The 20,939-nt window shown below is 46.0% G+C and overlaps 1 protein-coding gene across 2 annotated transcripts in view; it reads right to left on the bottom strand.

Annotated features, from left to right (window-relative positions):
* Positions 1-19,077, bottom strand: part of mrpl28 (mitochondrial ribosomal protein L28) — a 41,621-nt gene extending 22,544 nt beyond the window's left edge. Inside the window, exons 1-3 of one of the 2 annotated variants that reach the window (XM_059985177.1) lie at positions 18,936-19,077; positions 15,436-15,735; positions 6,741-6,893 (exon numbers count right to left, since the gene is read on the bottom strand). In XM_059985177.1, the coding sequence (XP_059841160.1) occupies positions 6,741-6,893; positions 15,436-15,723 (441 nt within the window). In that variant the 5' untranslated portion in view covers positions 15,724-15,735; positions 18,936-19,077. Of the gene's footprint in view, positions 1-6,740; positions 6,894-15,435; positions 15,736-18,870 lie in introns of both variants that reach the window. The other variant, XM_059985178.1, reaches the window with a different exon arrangement.
* Between the last annotated feature and the right edge of the window lie 1,862 nt (positions 19,078-20,939).

The following is a 20,939-nucleotide window of genomic DNA, read 5'->3' as shown; positions in this document are numbered from 1 at the left end:
TACCCGAGATGTGCCGGACATCCGTCGTGTATTCAGAGATGTAGGACAGGTGGCGTTGCTGGCGGGACGACCAGGGGTCGGATGCTTTCGTAAACACAAAGGTAAGCGGTTTGTGGTCCGTGAACGCGGTGAAGGGCCGACCTTCTGGGAAGTACCTGAAATGCCGGATTGCCAGGTAGAGCGCCAACAGTTCCCGGTCGAAAGCACTGTACTTAAGCTCGGGTGGCCGCAGGTGTTTGCTGAAAAACGCCAGGGGTTGCCAGCGACCTGCGATGAGCTGCTCCAGCACCCCACCGACTGCAGTGTTTGATGCGTCCACTGTGAGGGCGGTAGGGGTGTCCATTCTGGGATGTACTAGCATTGCGGCGTCCGCCAAAGCTTCCTTCGTTTGAACGAAAGCGGCGGCGGACTCCTCGTCCCAGGTAATGTCCTTGCTCGGACCCAACATCAGGGCGAACAGGGGGCGCATGATCCGGGCAGCTGAAGGGAGGAAGCGGCGGTAGAAATTGACCATACCTACGAATTCCTGAAGGCCTTTGATCGTGGTGGGTCGGGGGAAGTGGCGGACCGCATTTACCTTAGCGGGCAGAGGGGTTGCCCCGTCTTTAGTAATCCTGTGGCCCAGGAAGTCAATGGTATCGAGTCCGAACTGGCATTTGGCGGGGTTGATTGTAAGACCGTACTCACTCAGTCGGGCGCAGAGTTGACGGAGGTGGGACAGATGCTCCTGAGGACTGCCGCTGGCTATGAGGATGTCATCCAAATAGATGAACGCGAAGTCCAGGTCCCGTCCCACCGCGTCCATTAACCGCTGGAACGTCTGTGCGGCATTCTTCAGGCCGAACGGCATGCGGAGGAACCGAAAAGGCCGAAAGGGGTGATGAGAGCCGTTTTGGGGACGTCGTCAGGATGCATCGGGATTTGATGGTATCCCCGGACGAGATCTACCTTGGAGAAGATCCGTGCGCCGTGCAGGTTTGCTGCAAAGTCCTGAATGTGCGGCACAGGGTAGCGGTCCGGTGTGGTAGCCTCGTTCAGCCTGCGGTAGTCGCCGCACGGTCTCCAGCCCCCCGTCGCTTTGGGCACCATGTGCAGGGGGGAGGCCCATGGGCTGTCGGACCGCCGGATGATCCCCAATTCCTCCATCCTCTGGAACTCCTCCTTCGCCAGTCAGAGCTTGTCCGGGGGAAGCCGCCGAGCACGGGCATGGAGGGGTGGTCCCTGGGTTGGGATGTGGTGCTGTACGCCGTGCCTGGGCATGGCCGCTGTGAACTGCGGTGCCAGAACCGATGGGAACTCCGCCAGGACCCTGGTGAAGTCGTTGTCGGACAGCGTGATGGAGCCGAGGTGAGGGGCTGGCAACTGGGCTGCACCCAGGGAGAACGTCTGAAAGGTCTCGGCGTGTACCAGTCTCTTCCTGGGCAGGTCGACCAGCAGGCTGTGAGCCCGCAAAAAATCCGCACCCAGAAGTGGTTGGGCTACGGCGGCCAGTGTGAAGTCCCACGTGAACTGGCTGGAGCCGAACTGTAGCTGCACCTGACGGGTGCCATAGGTCCTTACTGTGCTGCCATTCACGGCCCTCGGGGGGGACCCGGTGCTCTGCTGCGGGTGTCGTAACTCGTCGGAGGTAAAACGCTGATCTCAGCCCCAGTATCGACCAAAAACCGGCGCCCCGACCTTCTATCCCACACATACAGGAGGCTATCCCGATGGCCAGCCGCCGTAGCCATCAGCGGCGGCTGGCCCTGGCATTTCCCGGGAACTTGCGGGGCGGGCGACAACGGCGGGCTTCTGCGCCCCACCGCTGGTGGTAGAAGCACCAGTGTTCATTGGGCCGGGGGTTGGCGGGCTTTGTGGCCGGGCCTGGACTGGTTTGCTGCCGGGAGCGTGGCTGGGTGATCTGTGCGATGGACGCCCCGCTCACCTTTTTGGCGTTCCACAGCAAGTCCGCCCGGGCTGCCACCTTCCGGGGGTCACTGAAATCCGCATCGGACAGCAGCAGGCGTATGTCCTCAGGCAGCTGCTCCAGGAATGCCTGCTCAAACATGAGGCAGGGTGTGTGTTCGTCAGCGAGAGACAACATTTCATTCATTAAAGCCGATGGAGGTCTGTCGCCCAAGCCATCCAGGTGCAGTAAACGGGCAGCCCCTTCGCGCCGAGAGAGTCTGAAAGTCCTGAGGAGCAGGGCTTTGAATTCCGTGTACTTGCCGTCTGCCGGGGGCGACTGTACGAACTCCGCGACCTGGGCCGCTGTGTCCTGGTCGAGGGAGCTCACCACGTAGTAGTAGCGGGTGTCTTCTGAGGTGATCTGGCGAACGTGGAATTGGGCTTCGGCTTGCTGGAACCATAGGTCCGGGCGCTGTGTCCAGAAACCTGGCAGTTTCAACGAAACCGCATGAACAGAGGCGGCGTCGGTCATTTCTGGTCCAAAAATCGTTTGGACCGTCGGGGTCACCAATTGTAGCGGTGTGCTACACGCAACGCTAAAATTACGACACGGAGTCGGTAACTGCAGTCGAAGGAAAAAACTTTATTCGAAAACTTCAGCCTCACTTTTAAGCCTCTGTCAACCGGCCCCCCATGGCGCAGAGGCTCCAAAGTTCTGTGCTCGCAAACCCCCGTAGGCTATCTAATTGTGAGTTGGTTCGGATACGCTAGGAAATGGGTCGCCACTGTATCAAATACACCACTTCTAATTTTTTCTAAATTTAAACATAACATAGTTTGAGAAAACCAATGAAATACAGTGGAAGGATTAATTCAGCAAAATAAATCTTCTAGCCATCAGAGTGAGAAATGCAATCATTCGACAGGCGGAAGAAGATAAATGAAGTAAGTCCATCATTGGTAAACCAAAAATTGTGGTAATAGGATGGGGTTGTAAATCAATGTTCAATACCACAGAGATAATATCAAAAATATCTTTCCACTATTTTTTCAAAAGCGGACATGACCAAAACATATGAGTTAAAGATGCTGTTTCAGATTGACATCTATCACAAATAGGATTTATATAGTAATAAAAATGAGCTAATTTATCCTTGGACATATGGGCCCTATGTACGACCTTAAATTGTATTAATGAATGTTTGACACATGTAGATGATGTATTAACTAATTGAAGAATTCTATCCCGTCTCAATAGGAATAATAAGATTAAGCTCTCTTTCCCAATCATTTTTTGTCTTATAGAGGGGCTCTGGACGTATCTTCATAAATATAAAGTTTTGATATAAGCCCTTTTTGAAAAGGGTTTAACTCAAACAAACTCTCCAAAATATCCGAAGACACAAAATTTGGAAACGTAGGAAGTACAGTACTTAAAAAGTGCCTAATCTGTAAATATCTAAAAAAATGAAATCTAGGCAAATTATATTTATTAGATAATTGTTCAAAAGACATAATTCAATTGTCCAAAAATAAATCAGAATATCTTAGTAATCCCTTAGTTTTCCAAGCCGAATAAGCTTGATCTATAATTGAAGGGTGGAAAAAACAATTAGATACAATAGGAATATTTAAAACAAACAGAGTCAACCCGAAAAATTTCCGAAATTGAAACCATATACGTAAAGTATGTTTAACTATCGGGTTGTCAATTCGTTTCGGCAATTTAGAAAGAGCAAAAGGGAGAGAAGTCCCTAAAATAGAACCCAGAGCATAACCTGGTACCGATTTAATTTCCAAACTCACCCAATGAGGGCTAAAAGATCCATCCTAGTCTTTCAACCAACATAACAAATATCTAATATTAACTGCCCAATAATAATAAAAAAAAGAAATTTTGACCGGGGTGTCCAAATATAAGAACAAGATAAATATTACTTACCTTAATGAGACTTTTAATAAATATATTTTGTCTTCTTTTGATTTCTTCGTTTTTCTTAATCACATATACTTTCCATAACACAGACTCAAGCACTAGCTTCAGTTTTCCTTCTGTTTCAGTCTGATGTTGTGTTTTATAGTGTCTATTAAGATCATGTCCTCTATTATGTGAGCAAGTGTCTTCACAAAGAATGCACAATGGCTTTCCTGACGGACCCGCTATAAATAAGAACTCATTTTCCCACTGTCCATTGCGCCAACGCATGCACCAGAGGTTGGTCATCCCTGAGCTAGTGAATCTATGGAAATCATTGCCCCAGGTGGCTATGGGGGCCAAGCCTTTGGTTATATTTAAAGCGGAGGTTTAAAGAGATGATAAATCAGGCACGATGGAATAGCGGAGAAGAATCAATGGGCTGAATGCCCTAATTCTGCTTCCATGTCTTATAGTTTAAACCAAGGGTTCCCAACCTTTTTTATGCTATGGACCAATACCATTAAGCAAGGGAACTGGAAGTCCCTACAAAGGGCTGTGAGAACGGCTGAGAGGATCATAAGGGTTTCTATTAGGAACATTCATTAGGAGCAGCTGCATACACAGGGACCTCGGTATTATTAAGGATTGCTTCAGTATGCACTACAGAAAAGGATCTTAGCGATTGTAGGAGTGACTTGCAGCAGACTGAAAAGCTTGAGTATGTAGATCAGGCTACCCCCGCTATCTGAAGGTAGAGCGCTCCTATGAAACCATTTGTAAGCCAAAATGTCGTAAAGCAAGGAAGCAATTGCCATTAATTTATATGGGAAAAATTTTTGAGCATTCCCAAACCCAGAAAATAATCTACCAAATCAAACCAAATAACACATAAGACCTAAAATAACACCAACATATAGTAAAGGCAGGAATAATATGATAAATATACAGCCTATATAAAATAGAAATATTGTATGCACGGTGTAGTTTCACTTATCAAAATCAGGAAGACAGCGAGCCAAAATCGATGTGGAGAAAAAAAAATATCGGCATGTACGCACCTACACACATACATGCATGCGTGCACAAGGCTTCACAGTCATGGTAGTCTTTCTCAGGATAACACACATATAAAGTGGGCGTCTTTTTTTCGTAAAAGCGAAAATCCTCTTTGGTTAGTGAAAATAGGTACTAATGTAGGTCTTTCGTAACAACGAGATGTCGTAAAGCAAACGTTCGAAAAATGGGGGCCACCTGTATTAAGGAAGAGGATGTGCTGGAGCTTTTAGAAAACATCAAGTTGGATAAGTCGCCAGGACTGGATGAGATGTACCCCAGGCTACTGTGGGAAGCGGGGGAGGAGATTGGTGAGCCTCTGGTGATGATCTCTGCATCATCAATATGGATGGAAGAGTTTCTGGAGGATTGGAGGGTTGCAGATGTTGTTCTCTTATTCAAGAAAGAGAGTAGGGATAGCTCAGGAAATTATAGACCAGTGAGTCTTACTTCAGTGGTTGGTAAGTTGATGGAGAAGATCCTGAGAGGCAGGATTTATGAACATCTGGAGAGGTATAATGTGATTAGGAATAGTCAGCATGATTTTGTCAAAGGCAGATTGAATTTTTTGAGGATGTGACTAAACACATTGATGAGGGTAGAGCCGTAGATGTAGTATATATGGATTTCAGCAAGGCATTTGATAAGGTACCCTATACAAGCCTTACTGAGAAAGTAAGAAGGCATGGGATCCAAGGGGACATTTCTTTGTGGACCTAGAACTGGCTTGCCCACAGAAGGCAAAGAGTGTTTGTAGACGGGTCTTATTCTGCATGGAGGCTGGTGACCAGTGGTGTGCCTCAGGGATCTGTTCTGGGACCCTTGTTCTTTGTGACTTTTACAAATGACCTGGATGAGGAAATGGAGGGATAGGTTAGTAAATTTGCTGATGACACGAAGGTTGGGGGTGTTGTGGATAGTGTGGAGGGCTGTCAGAGGTTACAGTGGGACACTGACAGGATGCAAAACTGGGCTGAGAAGTCAGACCACACTTTGAGTACTGTGCTCAATTCTGGTCGCCTCACCACAGGAAGGATGTGGAAACCATAGAAAGGTTGCAGAGGAGATTTACAAGGATGTTGCCTGGATTGGGGTGCATGCCTTATGAGAATAGGTTGAGCGAACTCAGTCTTTTCTCGATGGAGTGACAGACGATGAGAGGTGACCTGATTTTGAGAGGCATTGATCGTGTGGATAGTCAGAGGCTCTTTCCCAGGGCTGAAATGGTAGCCACAAGGGGTTTAAGGTGCTTGGAAGTAGGTGCAGAGGAGATGTCAAGGGTATGTTTTCTCACACAGAGAGTAGTGAGTGTGTGGAATGGGCTGCCAGCGGCGGAAACAATAGGGTCTTTTATGAGATTCCTGGAGCTTAGAAAAATAGAGGGCTATGTGTAAGCCTAGATAGTTCTAAGGTAAGGACATGATCCGCACAGCTTTGTGGGCTGAAGGGCCTGTATTGTGCTGTAGGTTTTCTATGTTTCTATCCTACCCACCCGTCCAGCATCCTCTTTGACTTTCTACCATCAAGCAGAAGACAAGAATGGCCAGGATGGGAGAGAGTTTCTTCCTCCAGGCCTGAACTCCTTGATGCATCAAATTTGAAGTGTCACTGGAAGATTTGTACTGTACCTTACAATATTTAATTTATGCACTTTATTTTGGTTATTTATGCATAATTCATTAGCAGAATTATTTGTTATGCGTCCTACTATGTTTTACACCCTGGCTTGAAGAAACATTGTCTCATTTGATGGCATACATGTATATAGTTAAGTGACAATAAACTTGTCTTGACTTGTTGGGAACCTCTGGTCTACACAAAGGTACCCACCTACTACTAAGCAAACATGCACAGGATTCAACTCAAGGCCAAATGTCCTGACCTTCAGAATGTAGAAATCGAAGCCGTAGCAAGCATCCACCAGGTCCAATGTTCGCATAGTCACTGGGATGTCGAAGCTCTTGTCCAGGATTTCACTGTAAAGCTTCCGCACAAAGATCTGCGGCTTCCACGTTTTCCTGAGTCGAGTGGAGAGCTGCAGAGGAGACAAGCAGACCGAGGTAGAGCAAAAGTGCATGAGAGCTGTTGTCAGTCAGAGACTGGGGTTGCACACATAATCTCTCAACAACCCACCCACTCACCTCTTCCTTTCAACCTCCACTTCCAGTCTCTTTAGCTAGAGATTAAATGCAGAGAGCAGGGATATGCCCAGCTGGTTAATATGATGATTCTTAACAGTGTGGCCAAACAGACGGATCCTGGGTACCACTTCTATAGATCCCTCAAAGTTGCCACTCAAATTGACAGGGTAGTTAAGGTGGTGTCTCTTGTGTTGGCTTTAATTAAACAGGAGATTGAGTTCAAGGGCCGTGAGGTAATGCTGTAGCTCAATAAAACACTGGTTATACCACACTTCTGGGTGGTAGATAAGGCTCTACCAAAGGAAGTACAAGGGACTCCTTCCATCCACTAGCCTGCACGACACCCTTGAGCAAGGTGTAGCCCCTGCTTAGACATTCTCCCCCCCCTTCCACCCACGATCGGAGTCACGTCACGCCATGGCAGCAGGCAGTGGATGATCGTATGAGTAGCTGGTCCTGGTTATGTGACCACAGAAGCCGGGCAGACAACCTATGAAGAGTATTGATAATGGCTCAGGGTCACCCATCTCGTAAAGACATTGCCCCAGAAGGCAATGCCAAACAACTTCTGTAGAAAAATTTGCCAAGAATAATCATGGTCAATGACATCTGACATGGCACATAGCTTTCCATTTTCATTCATCCATGTGCCTATCTAAGAGCCTATTAAATCTGCCTCCACCATGTCATGTCCTTTTTATTGTCACTTCGACCATAACTGCTGGTACAGTACACAGTAAAAATGAGACAACGTTTTTCAGGACCATGGTGTTACATGACACAGTACAAAAACTAGACTGAACTACGTAAAAAAACAGAGAAAGCTACACTAGACTACAGACCTACACAGGACTGTGTAAAGTGCACAAAAACAGTACCAGCATTACAATGAATAATAAACAGGACAATAGGGCAAAGTGTCAGTCCAGGCTCTGGGTATTGAGGAGTCTGATAGCTTGGGGGAAGAAACTGTTACATAGTCTGGTCGTGAGAGCCCGAATGCTTCGGAGCCCTTTCCCAGATGGCAGGAGGAAGAAGAGATTGTATGAGGGGTGCGTGGGGTCCTTCATAATGCTGTTTGCTTTGCAGATGCAGCGTGTAGTGTAAATGTCCGTGATGGCGGGAAGAGAGACCCCAATGATCTCCTCAGCTGACCTCACTATCCGCTTCAGGGTCTTGCGATCCGAGATGGTGCAATTTCTGAACCAGGCAGTGATGCAGCTGCTCAGGATGCTCTCGATACAACCCCTGTAGAATGTGATGAGGATGGGGGGTGGGAGATGGACTTTCCTCAGCCTTCGCAGAAAGTAGAGATGCTGCTGGGCTTTCTTTGCTATGAAGCTGCTGTTGAGGGACCAGGTGAGATTCTCTGCCAGGTGAACACCAAGAAATTTGGTGCTCTTAACGATCTCTACTAAGGAGCCGTCAATGGTCAGCGGGGAGTGGTCGCTCTGTGCCGTCCTGAAATCAACAACCATTTCTTTTGTTTTGTTCACATTAAGACAGGTTGTTGGCTCTGCACCAGTCTGTTAGCCGCTGCACCTCCTCTCTGTAAGCTGACTTGTCGTTCTTGCTGATGAGACCCATCATGGAGGTGTCATTGACGAACTTGATGATGTGGTTCGAGCTGTGTGTTGCAGCACAGTCATGGGTCAGCAGAGTGAACAGCAGTGGGCTGAGCACACAGCCCTGGCGGGCCCCCGTGCTCAGTGTGATGGTGTTGGAGATGCTGCTCCCAATCCGGACTGACTGAGGTCTCCCAGTCAGGAAGTCTAGGATCCAGTTGCAGAGGGAGGTGTTTAGGCCCAGTAGGCTCAGCTTTCCAATCAGTTTCTGAGGGATGATTGTGTTGAATGCTGAACTGAAGTCTATGAACAACATCTGAACGTATTTCTTTTTTGTCCAGGTGGGTTAGGGCCAGGTGGAGGGTGGTGGCAATGGCGTCGTCTGTTGACCGGTTGGGACGGTACGCAAACTGCAGGGGGTCCACCAACATCCCTGGCAGCAGGCTCCAGGCACCTACTACTCTTGTGTAAAAAAAATCTGATGCTTCCCCCCCTCCCCATACCTTCCTCCAAACACCTTAAAATTATGCCCTCTCATACTCGCCATTTCCACCCTGGGAAAAAAAAACATTCTATCTAGGTCTCTTACCTTATACACATCTAACCAGTCAAGGTGTACCATGACATCTGGCTGCTCACCCTGCCACTTAATATTGAGGCATCAAAGATGCAAGCCCATGACTAACTCCATTGCTTCTCCCCGACTGAGGCGTCAAACAAGGCTGCAGTTGACGAGGATGAGAACAGAGGACATGCGGGTGCCTGTGTTTGACTGGTCTTCCTCTCCCTCTTGCTAGCTGCAGGAATCTTGGGATCCACATTGCCGGGGTTGATCAGTGGAGCTGTGGACTCATTTTGGCAGACTTTGAGGGAATGTCGCACATTCACTACGATATTGTTGGGATAACAGAGACATGGCTGCAAGGGGATCAGGCCTGGGAATTGAGTGTACCAGGGTATACGTGCTATCGTAGAGACAGAAATACGGGAAGAGGGGGTGGGGTGGCCCTGTTGGTGAGGAATGAGATTCAGTCCTTAGCAAGAGGTGACTTGGGAACAGGGGAAGTAGAGTCTGTGTGGATTGAGCTGAGGAACAGTAAGGGTAAAAAGACCCTAATGGGTGTTGTGTACAGGCCCCCAAACAGTAGCGTGGATATTGGGTACAAGTTGATTAGGGAGTTAACATTGGCATGTGCTAAAGGTAATGCAGTCGTTATGGGAGATTTCAACATGCAGGTGGACTGGGAGAATCAGGTAGGTGCTGGACCCCAGGATAGGGAGTTTGTGGAGTGTCTAAGGGATGTATTTTTGGAACAGCTTGTGCTTGAGCCAACCAGGAACGAGGCTATTTTGGACCTGGTGATGTGTAATGAACAGGAATTGATAAGTGATCTTGAAGTAAAGGAGCCATTAGGAAGTAGTGATCATAACATGATAAGTTTTTATCTACAATTTGAGAGGGATAAGGGCAGATCAGAGGTGTCAGTGTTGCAATTAAATAAAGGAGACTACGGAGCCATGAGGGATGAGCTGGCCAAAGTTAAATGGGCGGATGCCCTGGCAGGAAAGACAGTGGATCAGCAGTGGCAGATATTCTTGGGCATAATACAAAAGATGCAAATGCAGTTCATTCCAATGAGAAGGAAGGATTCAAAGAGGGGGAAGGGGCCACAGTGGTTGACAAAGGAAGTCAGAGATTGTATAGCATTAAAGAAAAAGAAGTATGACAGGGCTAAGATGAGTGGGAATACAGATGATTGGGAAAGTTTTAAGGAACAGCAGATCTTAACTAAAAAAGCAATACGGAGAGAAAAAATCAGGTATGAGCTCAGTCTAGCCAGGAATATAAAAGGGGATAGCAAAAGCTTTTTTAGCTATGTGAAGAGAAAGAAGATAGTTAAGAACAATGTTGGCCCCTTGAAGAATGAATTGGGAGAAATTGTTATGGGAAACAGGGAAATGGCAACAGAATTTAATGCATACTTTAGATCTGTCTTCACCAGGGAGGACACAAGCAATCTCCCAGATGTATGGATGGGCCAGGGTCATATCAGAGGAATTGAGACAGATTGACATTAGGAAAGAAACTGTGATGAGTAGACTGGTAGGACTGAAGGCTAATAAATCCCCGGGTCCAGATGGTCTGCATCCGAGGGTTCTAAAAGAGGTGGCTCAGGAAATTGCGGATGCATTGGTAATCATTTTCCAATGTTCCTTAGATTCAGGATCAGTTCCTGAAGATTGGAGAGTGGCTAATGTTGTCCCACTTTTCAAGAAGGGAGGGAAGGAAAAAACGGAGAACTATCGCCGTTAGCCTAAAGTCAGTCGTGGGGAAGATGCTTGAGTCCATTATTAAGGACGAAATAGTGGCATATCTAGATGGCAGAAATAGGATTAGGCTGAGCCAGCATGGATTTACCAAGGGCAAATCATGCTTGACTAATCTGTTGGAGTTTTTTGAGGGTGTAACAAGGATGTTAGACGAGGGTAAGCCAGTAGATGTTGTGTACCTAGATTTTCAGAAGGCATTCGATAAGGTGCCACATAGGAGATTGGTGAGTAAAATCAGATCTCATGGCATTGGGGGCAGGGTTTCAACATGGATAGAAAACTGGTTGGCAGATAGAAAGCAAAGGGCAGCAGAGAATGGGTGTTTCTCAGACTGGCTGGAGGTGACTAGTGGGGTCTGTATTGGGACCACAGCTCTTTACGATTTATGTCAATGATTTAGATGAGGGCATTGAAAACTATATCAGCAAGTTTGCTGACGATACTAAACTGGGTGGCAGTGTGACATGCGAAGAGGACGTTAGGAGAATACAGGGAGACTTGGATAGGCTGAGTGAGTGGGCAGATACTTGGCAGATGTCATTCAATGTGAATAAATGTGAAGTTATCCACTTTGGAAGCTGGAACAAGAGGGCAGAGTATTGTCTGAACGGTGTTGAGTTAGGTAAGGGAGAAATGCAAAGAGACCTAGGAGTCCTAGTTCACCAGTCAATGAAGGTGAATGAGCAAGTGCAACAGGCAGTGAAGAGGGCAAATGGAATGTTGGCCTTTGTTACAAGGGGAATTGAATACAAGAGCAAGGATGTTCTTTTGCATTTGTACAGGGCCCTGGTGAGACCACACCTGGAATATTGTGTACAGTTTTGGTCTCCAGGTTTAAGGAAGGACATTCTGGCAATTGAGGAAGTGCAGTGTAGATTCACTAGGTTGATTCCTGGGATGGCAGGGCTGTCTTACGCAGAGAGATTGGAGAGATTGGGCTTGTACACGCTGGAATTGAGATTGAGAGAGGATCTGATTGAAACGTTTAAGATAATTAAAGGATTTGATAGGATTGAGGCAGGAAATATGTTCCAGATGTTGGGAGAGTCCAGTACCAGAGGGCATGGATTGAGAATAAGAGGTCAGTTATTTAAAACAGAGTTGAGGAAGAGCTTCTTCTCCCAGAGAGTTGTGGAGGTGTGGAATGCACTGCCTCGGAAGACGGTGGAGGCCAATTCTCTGGATGCTTTCAAGAAGGAGCTGGATAGATATCTGATGGATAGGGGAATCAAGGGATATGGGGACAAGGCAGGGACTGGGTATTGATAGTGAATGATCAGCCATGATCTCAGAATGGCGGTGCAGACTGGAGGGGCCGAATGGTCTACTTCTGCACCTATTGTCTATTGTCTGTTTCTGGATTCTGGTTACCATTTTTTTTTTTTTTGCTGCTTTTGATTGGTTTGATCAGGGTGATTGGTGCAGACTAGGATGCTTCTGTGAAGAATAACCTTGCGGCCCACATCAGCAAGCGGCATTGAACTGAACGGAAACAAACACCACCAGACTCCTGATTTGATGCTTGATATTCTCTGTGTTGCTCGCTCACTTTTAACCATTTGCGAAATTTGTTCTTTTTCACGCATTCAGTGTTTGATGTTTTCCTGAACGGGTTCCATGGTGCTCCTTTATTTTGTGGCTGCTTGCCAGAGGATGAATCTCAGAGTTGTATTCTGTATACATACTGTGATGATAAATGGATCTTTGTCCCTTAGCCCCAGACTCCCAGATCAATTCCTATGCTCCAGGGAATAAATTTGTCACTTGCCCAACCTCTCCCAATAACCTAGTCCCTTCATCCCTAGGAACATCCTCTTTCTGGTGGCAAGTAGCGTACTGGTTAGCTGAAGTCCTGCCGATGGGTTTTGACCTGAAAGGTCGACTGTACTTTTCCATAGATGCTGCCTGGCCTGCTGAGTTCCTTCAGCACTTTGTGTGTGTTTTTACTGGTTAGCTCGATGCTTTACAGCAGCCATCTGTGAGGTAAGGGGTTCGATTCCCGCCGCAGTCTGTAATGAGTTCACATCCCCCTGTGAACGGATTCTCTGTTTTCCTCCCATGTTCCAAAGATTTTAGGGTGAGTGAGTTGGGAGAACACAAACTTGGCACTGGAAGCATGGCTACATCTGTGAGCTGCACAGCAAAATCCTCGCTGATTTAATTTTGATACAAAACAACACACTTCACTGTATGCTTCGATGTACGTGTAACAAATTAAGCTAATTTTAAATTTTTCTCTGCTTATTGGTGTCTTTCCTATAGCAGAGTGATCAAAACTCAACCCAATACTCCAGTCATTGGACAAAATTTTGAGATGGGGAGGTGACACATTAGCATATCAGTTAGCACAACACTTTACAGTACCAGCAATCTGGGTTCAATTCCCACTGTGCTTGTAAGGAGTTTGTATGTTCTCCCAGCCCACGTGGGTTTCCTCCCACAGCTCAAAGACATACTGGTTGGTCAGTTAATCAGTCATTGTAATTTGTCCCATGATTTGGCTAGGGTTAAGTCTGGGATTGCTAGATGGTGGGAAATGAAAGAAAGGAAGGAAGGAAGGAGAAAGGAAGGGGTGGTTAGATGGATAGATATTCAACTTGGCTGAGCAAAGACCTTCATAATGGGGGGAAAGAGAGGAGGACATGCTTAGGACTGGCCACTGCTCTGGTGCTAAAAGTGGAGCAGTACACAAGACCAAAACTGAACAGGAACAGTGATCTCTGTGGAAGAGTGAGGTAAAATGCAGATGTAAAGAAAGGAACGAAGCCACAGAGCATTTTGAACACAAGGATAAAGATTATAAATACAAACAGAAAATCTTGGCAATAATCAATAGATCAGGCGGCATCTGCAGGAAGGAAGAGATAACTGTTACAGGTCAGTGACCTTTCAACTGAGCAGAGAGCCGAAACATTAACTGCATTAATGTTAACTGGGGTGGCACAGTAAGGCAGCAGTTAGTGTAATGCTCGACAATGCCAGAGATCACAATTGGTGTTCATTTCCTGCCTATGTCTGTACGTTCTCCCTGTGACTGTGTGCATTTCCTACCACACACACTCCACTTAATGAGGGCAGGCTATGATGGCACCAGAAGCACGGCCACACTTGTGATCTGCTCCCAGCACATCCTTGGATTACAGTGGATGCATTCCACTGTATGTTTCGAGGTACATGTGACAAATAAAGCTAATCGTTCTCTCTGGAGAGTGGTGAGTCATTGCCTGGGGTGGTGATTGAGGGAGATACATTCATCGTAATCTTTATGTGCCGTGTCGTATGACGTGGGCAACCATGGTCTTGACCGTGATCGTTCTTGGCAGCTGTTTCTACAGAAGTGGTTTGCCACTGCCACCTCCTGGACAGTGCCTTTACAAGACGGGCAACGCCAGCTATTATCGGCTCTCTTCAGAGACTGTCCCCCTGGAGTCAGTGGTCGCGTAACCAGAACTTGTGTTACGCTGCTCATATAACCATCCATCATCTGCTCCCATGGCTACACATCACCCTGATCCGATGGGAGGGGGGGTCTAAGCAGGTGCTACACCTTGCCCAAGGGTGACCCTAGCGGAGGGAAGGAGCACTTTACACCTCCTTTGGTAGAGACACATTTCCACCCTGCCCCCAGCTGATATATTAGGGAATTTTTAAGAGACGTTTAGATCGCCACATCAATGTGAAGGAAATGAAGAGATATGGACATTGTGTAGGCAGAAGGGATTAGTTTAATTGGCCATTTGATTACTAATTTAATTGGTTTGGCACAACATTGTGGGCCAATGGGCTTGTTCCAATGCTATACCCTTTTATTTTAATGTCAACTTTCCATTAGTTATGAAATTGCTCACTCTCTCCACTTCTGATCCTTCTATGAGGATTGGTTTGTGTTCCCTTGTCTTACTCTTCCTGAATTCCACAATCAGCTCTTCAGTCTTAGTGCCATTGAGTGCAAGGTTGTTGCAGCGATATACTAGTTGGTATATCTCATTCCTGTATACCCTCTCATCTCCTTCTGAGATTCTACCAACAATGGTTGTATCATCAGCAAGTTTATAGATGGCATTTGAGCTATGCCTAGCCACACAGTCATGGGTATAGAGGGAGTAGATCAGTGGGCTAAGCACTGAGGTGCACCAGTGTTGATCATCAGCGAGGAGGAGATAATATCACCAAGCTCAACATTGTTGTCTTCCAGTTATGTCCATATCCCTCCAGTTGCAGAGGGAGGTACAGAGGCCCAGGTTCTGTAGCTTATCGATCAGGACTGTGGGAATTGCGGTGTTAAATGCTAAGCTAGAGTCAACTAATAGCATCCTGACATAGGTGTTTGTATTGTCCAGGTGATGTAAGGTGCTGGCTGGCCTGCTGGATGCCTCCATCATTTTGTGTGTGTTGCAGAGTTATGTTGCTGTTAGCTTGGATTCACAGTAACAGTTAACTCATTATGAGCCTACAGTGAGAGGGTTACATTTGCTTTTGGTCCAAACTAGAGAACATTTTTGAGTCAATAAGCAGAAAATTAAAATTTTGGTGCCCATACCTTGTCACTGTTGGCATATCTGAACCCTCGTATGTAGCCCTCTCCTCCCCACAGTCCACGCTGTGACTCTGGGGGGAAGTAGATGGGAATTGGGACATCTTGTACTCGCTGTTCTTTCCCAGTGCGTGGGTCACGCTTGGATTTCACCCCATGGGGCTTAAAGTGGACAGGCGTGGGTTCCTGTTTCTCAGTGAGAGAGCGGAGATAGTGAGCAGGCAGCCGTGACTGGATTCCTTCCTTGAAACGCAGAGCAGCCCAGATCTTGGGTGGGTACTTGTGCAGTGGCATCTCTCAGCATTCCTAAGGTGGAAGCAGAAAGCAGTCAGAATTAAAGTACAGAAATGTTATTATTGAAGTACATCTTTGTCACCACATACTATCCAGAGAATCATTTTCTTGTGGTCATTTACAGGAACATAAAGAAACACAACTTTGGTTCCTTAAGGTTGCTACAACCCGGGGTGGTAATGGAGACAAGCTCCTACTCCTCCCAAACAGCCTCTGATAACCAGCTCCAGCTCCCGGCCTTCACATGTGGCTTAGCTACTAATCCTGGCAGAGCAAATTCTACTGACAGGAGAAGGGGCAAAGGCGGGTTACTGGTTCCTTAAAACCAGTCACTATGCTGGTGGGGCTCATCAGCCATATTGACATTCATCTAGAAAGAAAGCTCTGATCTCCAACCTCCGCTACCTTGTGGCTATACTCACTCACGGGGGAAGGCTTCTGGAATAAACCCCGATGGAAAAAGTCTGGAACTGGAGTCCCTAAGGCAGTCTTACATTGAGTTCAATGCTGATTGGTAACTCCTGCGAGGCTGAAGGTGCCAAATTATATCGGCCTCTGCCGTTCTTTCAGGTTCATCAGATGCATGGAGAGGTGGAGCTTGCTGCATAGGCAACGATTTACTCTTGCGTATCTAGAGAACTAGGACATGACTTCCATGGTCAACCCTAAGCAATGGAGGCCTCAGACAATAGAATTTATGAAAAAACAAACCACTAATGTGAAAAAGAATACAAATAAAAAAATAAGTAATGCTGAGAATGAATTGTCAAGTCCTTAAAAGTGAGTCTGTAGGTTATGGAGTCAGGCCAGAGTTGAGGTGAGTGAAGTTATCAATGTTGGCCTGATATTGTAAGGTAATAACTGTTCCTAAACCTGGTAATATGGACCTAAGCTTCCTGTAGCTCCTACCTGATGGTAACAGTGAGGAGAGACCGTGGCCTGGATGGTGAGGGCCCTAGATGACAGATGCTGCTTTCTTTTGGCAGCGCTCTTTGTAAATGTGCTCAATGGTGGGAAGGGTTTTTCCTGTGATGGACTGAGCCCTATCCACCGCTTTCTGTAGACTTCTTCATTCCCGGCCATTGGTGTTTCCGTACCAGGCCGTGATGCAACCAGTCAGGATAACTCTCCACTCTGCATCTGTACCTTTTAGATGACATGCCAAATCTGAGCAAACTTCTCAGAAAGTAGACATTGTTATGCCTTCTTTGTGATTGCATTTGTAACGCTCTGTAAGGTTTCACTGCTAATGTAATGGCCTCTCTGTAATGTCTCACTGCTAAGGTAATGGTTTCTCTGTAGCAGCAATGTTTGGATTATGACTAGAGATAATGGGTCTTTGGAATGTATGTTAGCCAATGCGAGGTATGTTGTTCTTTCTTGTGGTCTGGGAGCAGCAGGGATTTTGCAGTCTTTTGTCGAAAAGAGATGAAGAGAGTTGGTAGACTGTCGGACAGAGTGGACTAGCAGGGAGGGTCCGAAGGTTGGCAACACTCAGAGGTCGATGGGAAATGACTGGACAAAATTGTGAGCTCCAATGTGCACCTTAGACTGTCTGATTAAATGGGCCCTTTTTCTTTTTATTTTCTTTACTAACCCTGTAGTCAGATTAAGATTTATAAAGTTCATTCGTGGAATTGCACACGGTGTATTGTCTGATATTTTGCAGTTCAGATTTGTAACCAGGCAACACATCACACAGCATCCACACAAACGAGATTTCTCAGTTTGGCTGGGCCAGAGGCCGTCTTCCACTAGACAAACACATGCTGGCCAAACCTGAGGGTTACACACTTAAAAGCTGGTTCCAAAACAGATCCTCTGATGTGATAACACTGAGGAATTTAAAGTTACTAACACACTCCACCCCTGATGAGGACTGGCTCATGGACCTCCAGTTTCCACATCCTGCAGTCAATAATCCGGTCTTTGGTTTTGCTGACATTTGAGTGAAAGGTTGTAATTATGGCACCATTCAGACAGATTTTCAATCTCCCTCCGATATGCAGATTTGTCACTGGGGCTTGGTACTGCAACTGCTCTGCTTGTGACCACAAAAAACTGTAGAGAATTTTGGACGCAGCTCAGCACATCACAGGAACCAGTCTGCCTCTCCATGGACTTTGTCCAGATCAGTCATTTGATTAAAAGTAATCAAAGACCCCATCCACCCAGATATTCTCTCTCCTCTCCATCTGGCAGAAGATGCAAAAATGTACCACCAGGCTCAAGGAAGCCTCTATCCCACTGTTATCAGACTTGAATAGACCCCTAGAATGTTCAGATGCACTCTTGCCCTCATTGTGATCTTGCATTAGTACTGCACATTCTCTGTCAGTGTTACACTTTATTCTACATGTTATCTTGCTCAATGCACCCTATAATAATCTGATCTGTATAAACAGTATGCAAGACAAGCTTGTCACTATCTCCGTATATATGACAATAATAAACCAATACACTGATGATATTACACCACTGCTTGAGCAGGGGTTCCCAACACGGACCCCTCGGTAAAAATCTTACCCCTGGGTAAGATTACGTGGTATAAAAAAGGTTGGGAACCCCTGACTTAAAGGGAATTCCCAACTGTGGGCCAGTCCAAATTGCCAACTAACCTGTGAGACAGATACTAAACCACACTGCAGGAGCCAGTCTCCCCTCCTGAGACTGTCTGCACTTCTCACTGCCTCAGGAAAGCAGCCAGCATCATCACAGACCCCACCCATCCCAGATTCTACATCCCCGGTCAGGCCTTTCGGCCCACCTAGTCCATGTTGAACCATTTAAACTGCCTAGTCCCATCACCCTGCAGCCGGGCCATAGCTCTCCATCCATTTTCCTACCCACGCCTCTCTGAAACATTAACATCGAGCTCGCATGCACCACTTGTGCTGGCAGCTCGTTCCCTCCCCACTCACCCTCTGGGCGAAATAGTTACCCTCATGTTCCCCGTAAACTTTTCACCTTGCACCTTTTTGCTTGCTTCTTCTACATTTTATTCGACATTCTGTAACTGTTTGATCTTGGACGACCTCAACGCGCAGTACAATACTCCGGTCTATATCAAGTTACCAGTTTTTCGCTGTATCGCGGTACGCGTGACAATACTAAACAAAATCGGGGCGAGGGAAATATGGAGACTACCGGAGACAGCTCTTTCCTTTTCCCTCCCCTGCAAACCGTTCATTCCCTCACGGATCGACACTTACGCCAAACCCCAGGCTTCACTCTGTCCACAAGGCCTCCGGCTGGGGACCCGCTTCTGATGGGCCAATCACCGCAGCCGACAACCGCAAGCTTCTGCCATCTGATTGGGCAGCTTTCCAGACTGTCATTCAGCCCCGCCCTCCATTTAGAAACTGTCTCATAATTACCCACCAGCCGCGGCTTAAGGGAAAGTCACTAAATCACCAGAGGCAAACAGCGCAAAAAAATCTAAACAATTAATGAGCAACATATTTTGCTCAAATTATAATTGCATGAATTATTATTTAGAACTAATTTTATCTGGAGGGATAAAGAGAGTGGTGGAGTGCTTGTGTTTTCTGCATGGAACATTAACGCATATTCCTACAATTCTTATCCCTATTGTTCAGAATCAGGTTTAATATCACCTGCATATGCCGTGAAATTTGTTGTCTTTGTGCCAGGAGCATATTGCAATATATAATAATAGAAAAGTGTTAATTAGAGTAAGTATATATATATGAAAAGTTTAAATAAAATAAGTAGCACAAAAATAGACAGAAAAAAACTAGTGAAGTGGTGAGTCCCTTCGCATCTCAGATTTATGGATTTTCTTCCCGTTTAGAAAATAATCTGCACAGTTATTTCCACTACCAAAGTGCATGACCATGCATTTTCCAACATTTGGCACTTTCTTGCCCATTCTCCTAATCCTGCAGCTTACCTGGTTCCTCAGCACTACCTGCCCCTCCACCAATCTTCATATCATCTACAAACTTGGTAATAAGTCCATCTATTCCAACATCTAAATCCCCGATATACAGCATTTAAAAAAAAAAAGCAGTTCCAACACCGACCCCTGCTGAGTCGGTGGCAGCCAACCAGAAAAGAATCCTTTTATTCCCACTCACTGTCTCCTACCAATCAGCCAGTGCTCTAACCATGTTAGTAACTTTCCTGTAATTCCATGGGCTCTTAACTTGGTAAGCAGCCCCATGTGTGGCACCTTGTCAAAGGCCTTCTGAAAGTCCAAATATACAATATCCACTGCATCTCCTTTATCTATCTTACTTGTAATCTCCTCAAAGAATTCCCTTAAGAACACCATGCTGATTTTGTCCTGTCTTTGACTCCAACATCTTCGAACCACTGAGGTCAGGCTAAATGGTCTATAATTTCCTTTCTCCTGCCTTCCTCCTTTCTTAAAGAGTGGAGTGACATTTGCAATTTTCCAGTCCTCTGGTATCATGCCAGTGCCCAATGATTTTTGAAAGATCATTTCTAATGCCGCCACAATCTCTAACGCTACCTCTTTCAGAACCCTAGGGTGCAGTTCATCTGGTCTTGGTGATTCATGTACCTTGAGGTCTTTCAGCTTTTTGAGCACCTTCTCCCTTGTAATAGTAACTGCACTCACTTCTTTTCCCTCACACCCCTCAACATCTGGCACACTGCTAGTGTCTTCCACAGTGAAGACTGATGCAAGATATTCATTTAATTCACCTGCCATCTCCTTGTCCCTCGTTATTATTTCTCCGGCCTCATTTTCTAGCGGTCCTGTATCCACTCTTATCTTTCTTTTATTTTTTACATACTTGAAAAAGCTTTTTCTATCCACCTTGATATTGTTTGCTAGCTTGCTTTCATATTTCATCTTTTCCTTTCTAACGATTCTTTTAGTTGCTCTCTGTAAGTTATTGATAACTTCCCAATCCTCTAACTTCCCACTAATTTTTGCATTGTTGTATGCCCTCTCTTGTTTTTCCATTAACTTTCACTTCCATTGTCAGCCACAGTTGTACTATTGGATTTTGCCATTTAAATATTTCTTTGCTTTGGGATATATCAATCTTGCACCTTCCTCATTTTTCCCAGAAATTCACACCATTGCTGCTCTGCCAGCAGCTCCTTCCAATGTACTTTGCTAACTCCTCTCTCATACCACTGTAACTTCCTTTACTCCACAGAAACACTGCTGTAGCAGACTTTACTTTCTCCCTATCAAATTTCAAGTTGAACTCAATCAT

This window comes from Hypanus sabinus, chromosome 11 (genome assembly GCF_030144855.1).
Source record: "Hypanus sabinus isolate sHypSab1 chromosome 11, sHypSab1.hap1, whole genome shotgun sequence".
NCBI lineage: Eukaryota > Metazoa > Chordata > Chondrichthyes > Myliobatiformes > Dasyatidae > Hypanus > Hypanus sabinus.
This window is presented reverse-complemented; position numbering and strand designations above follow the sequence as displayed.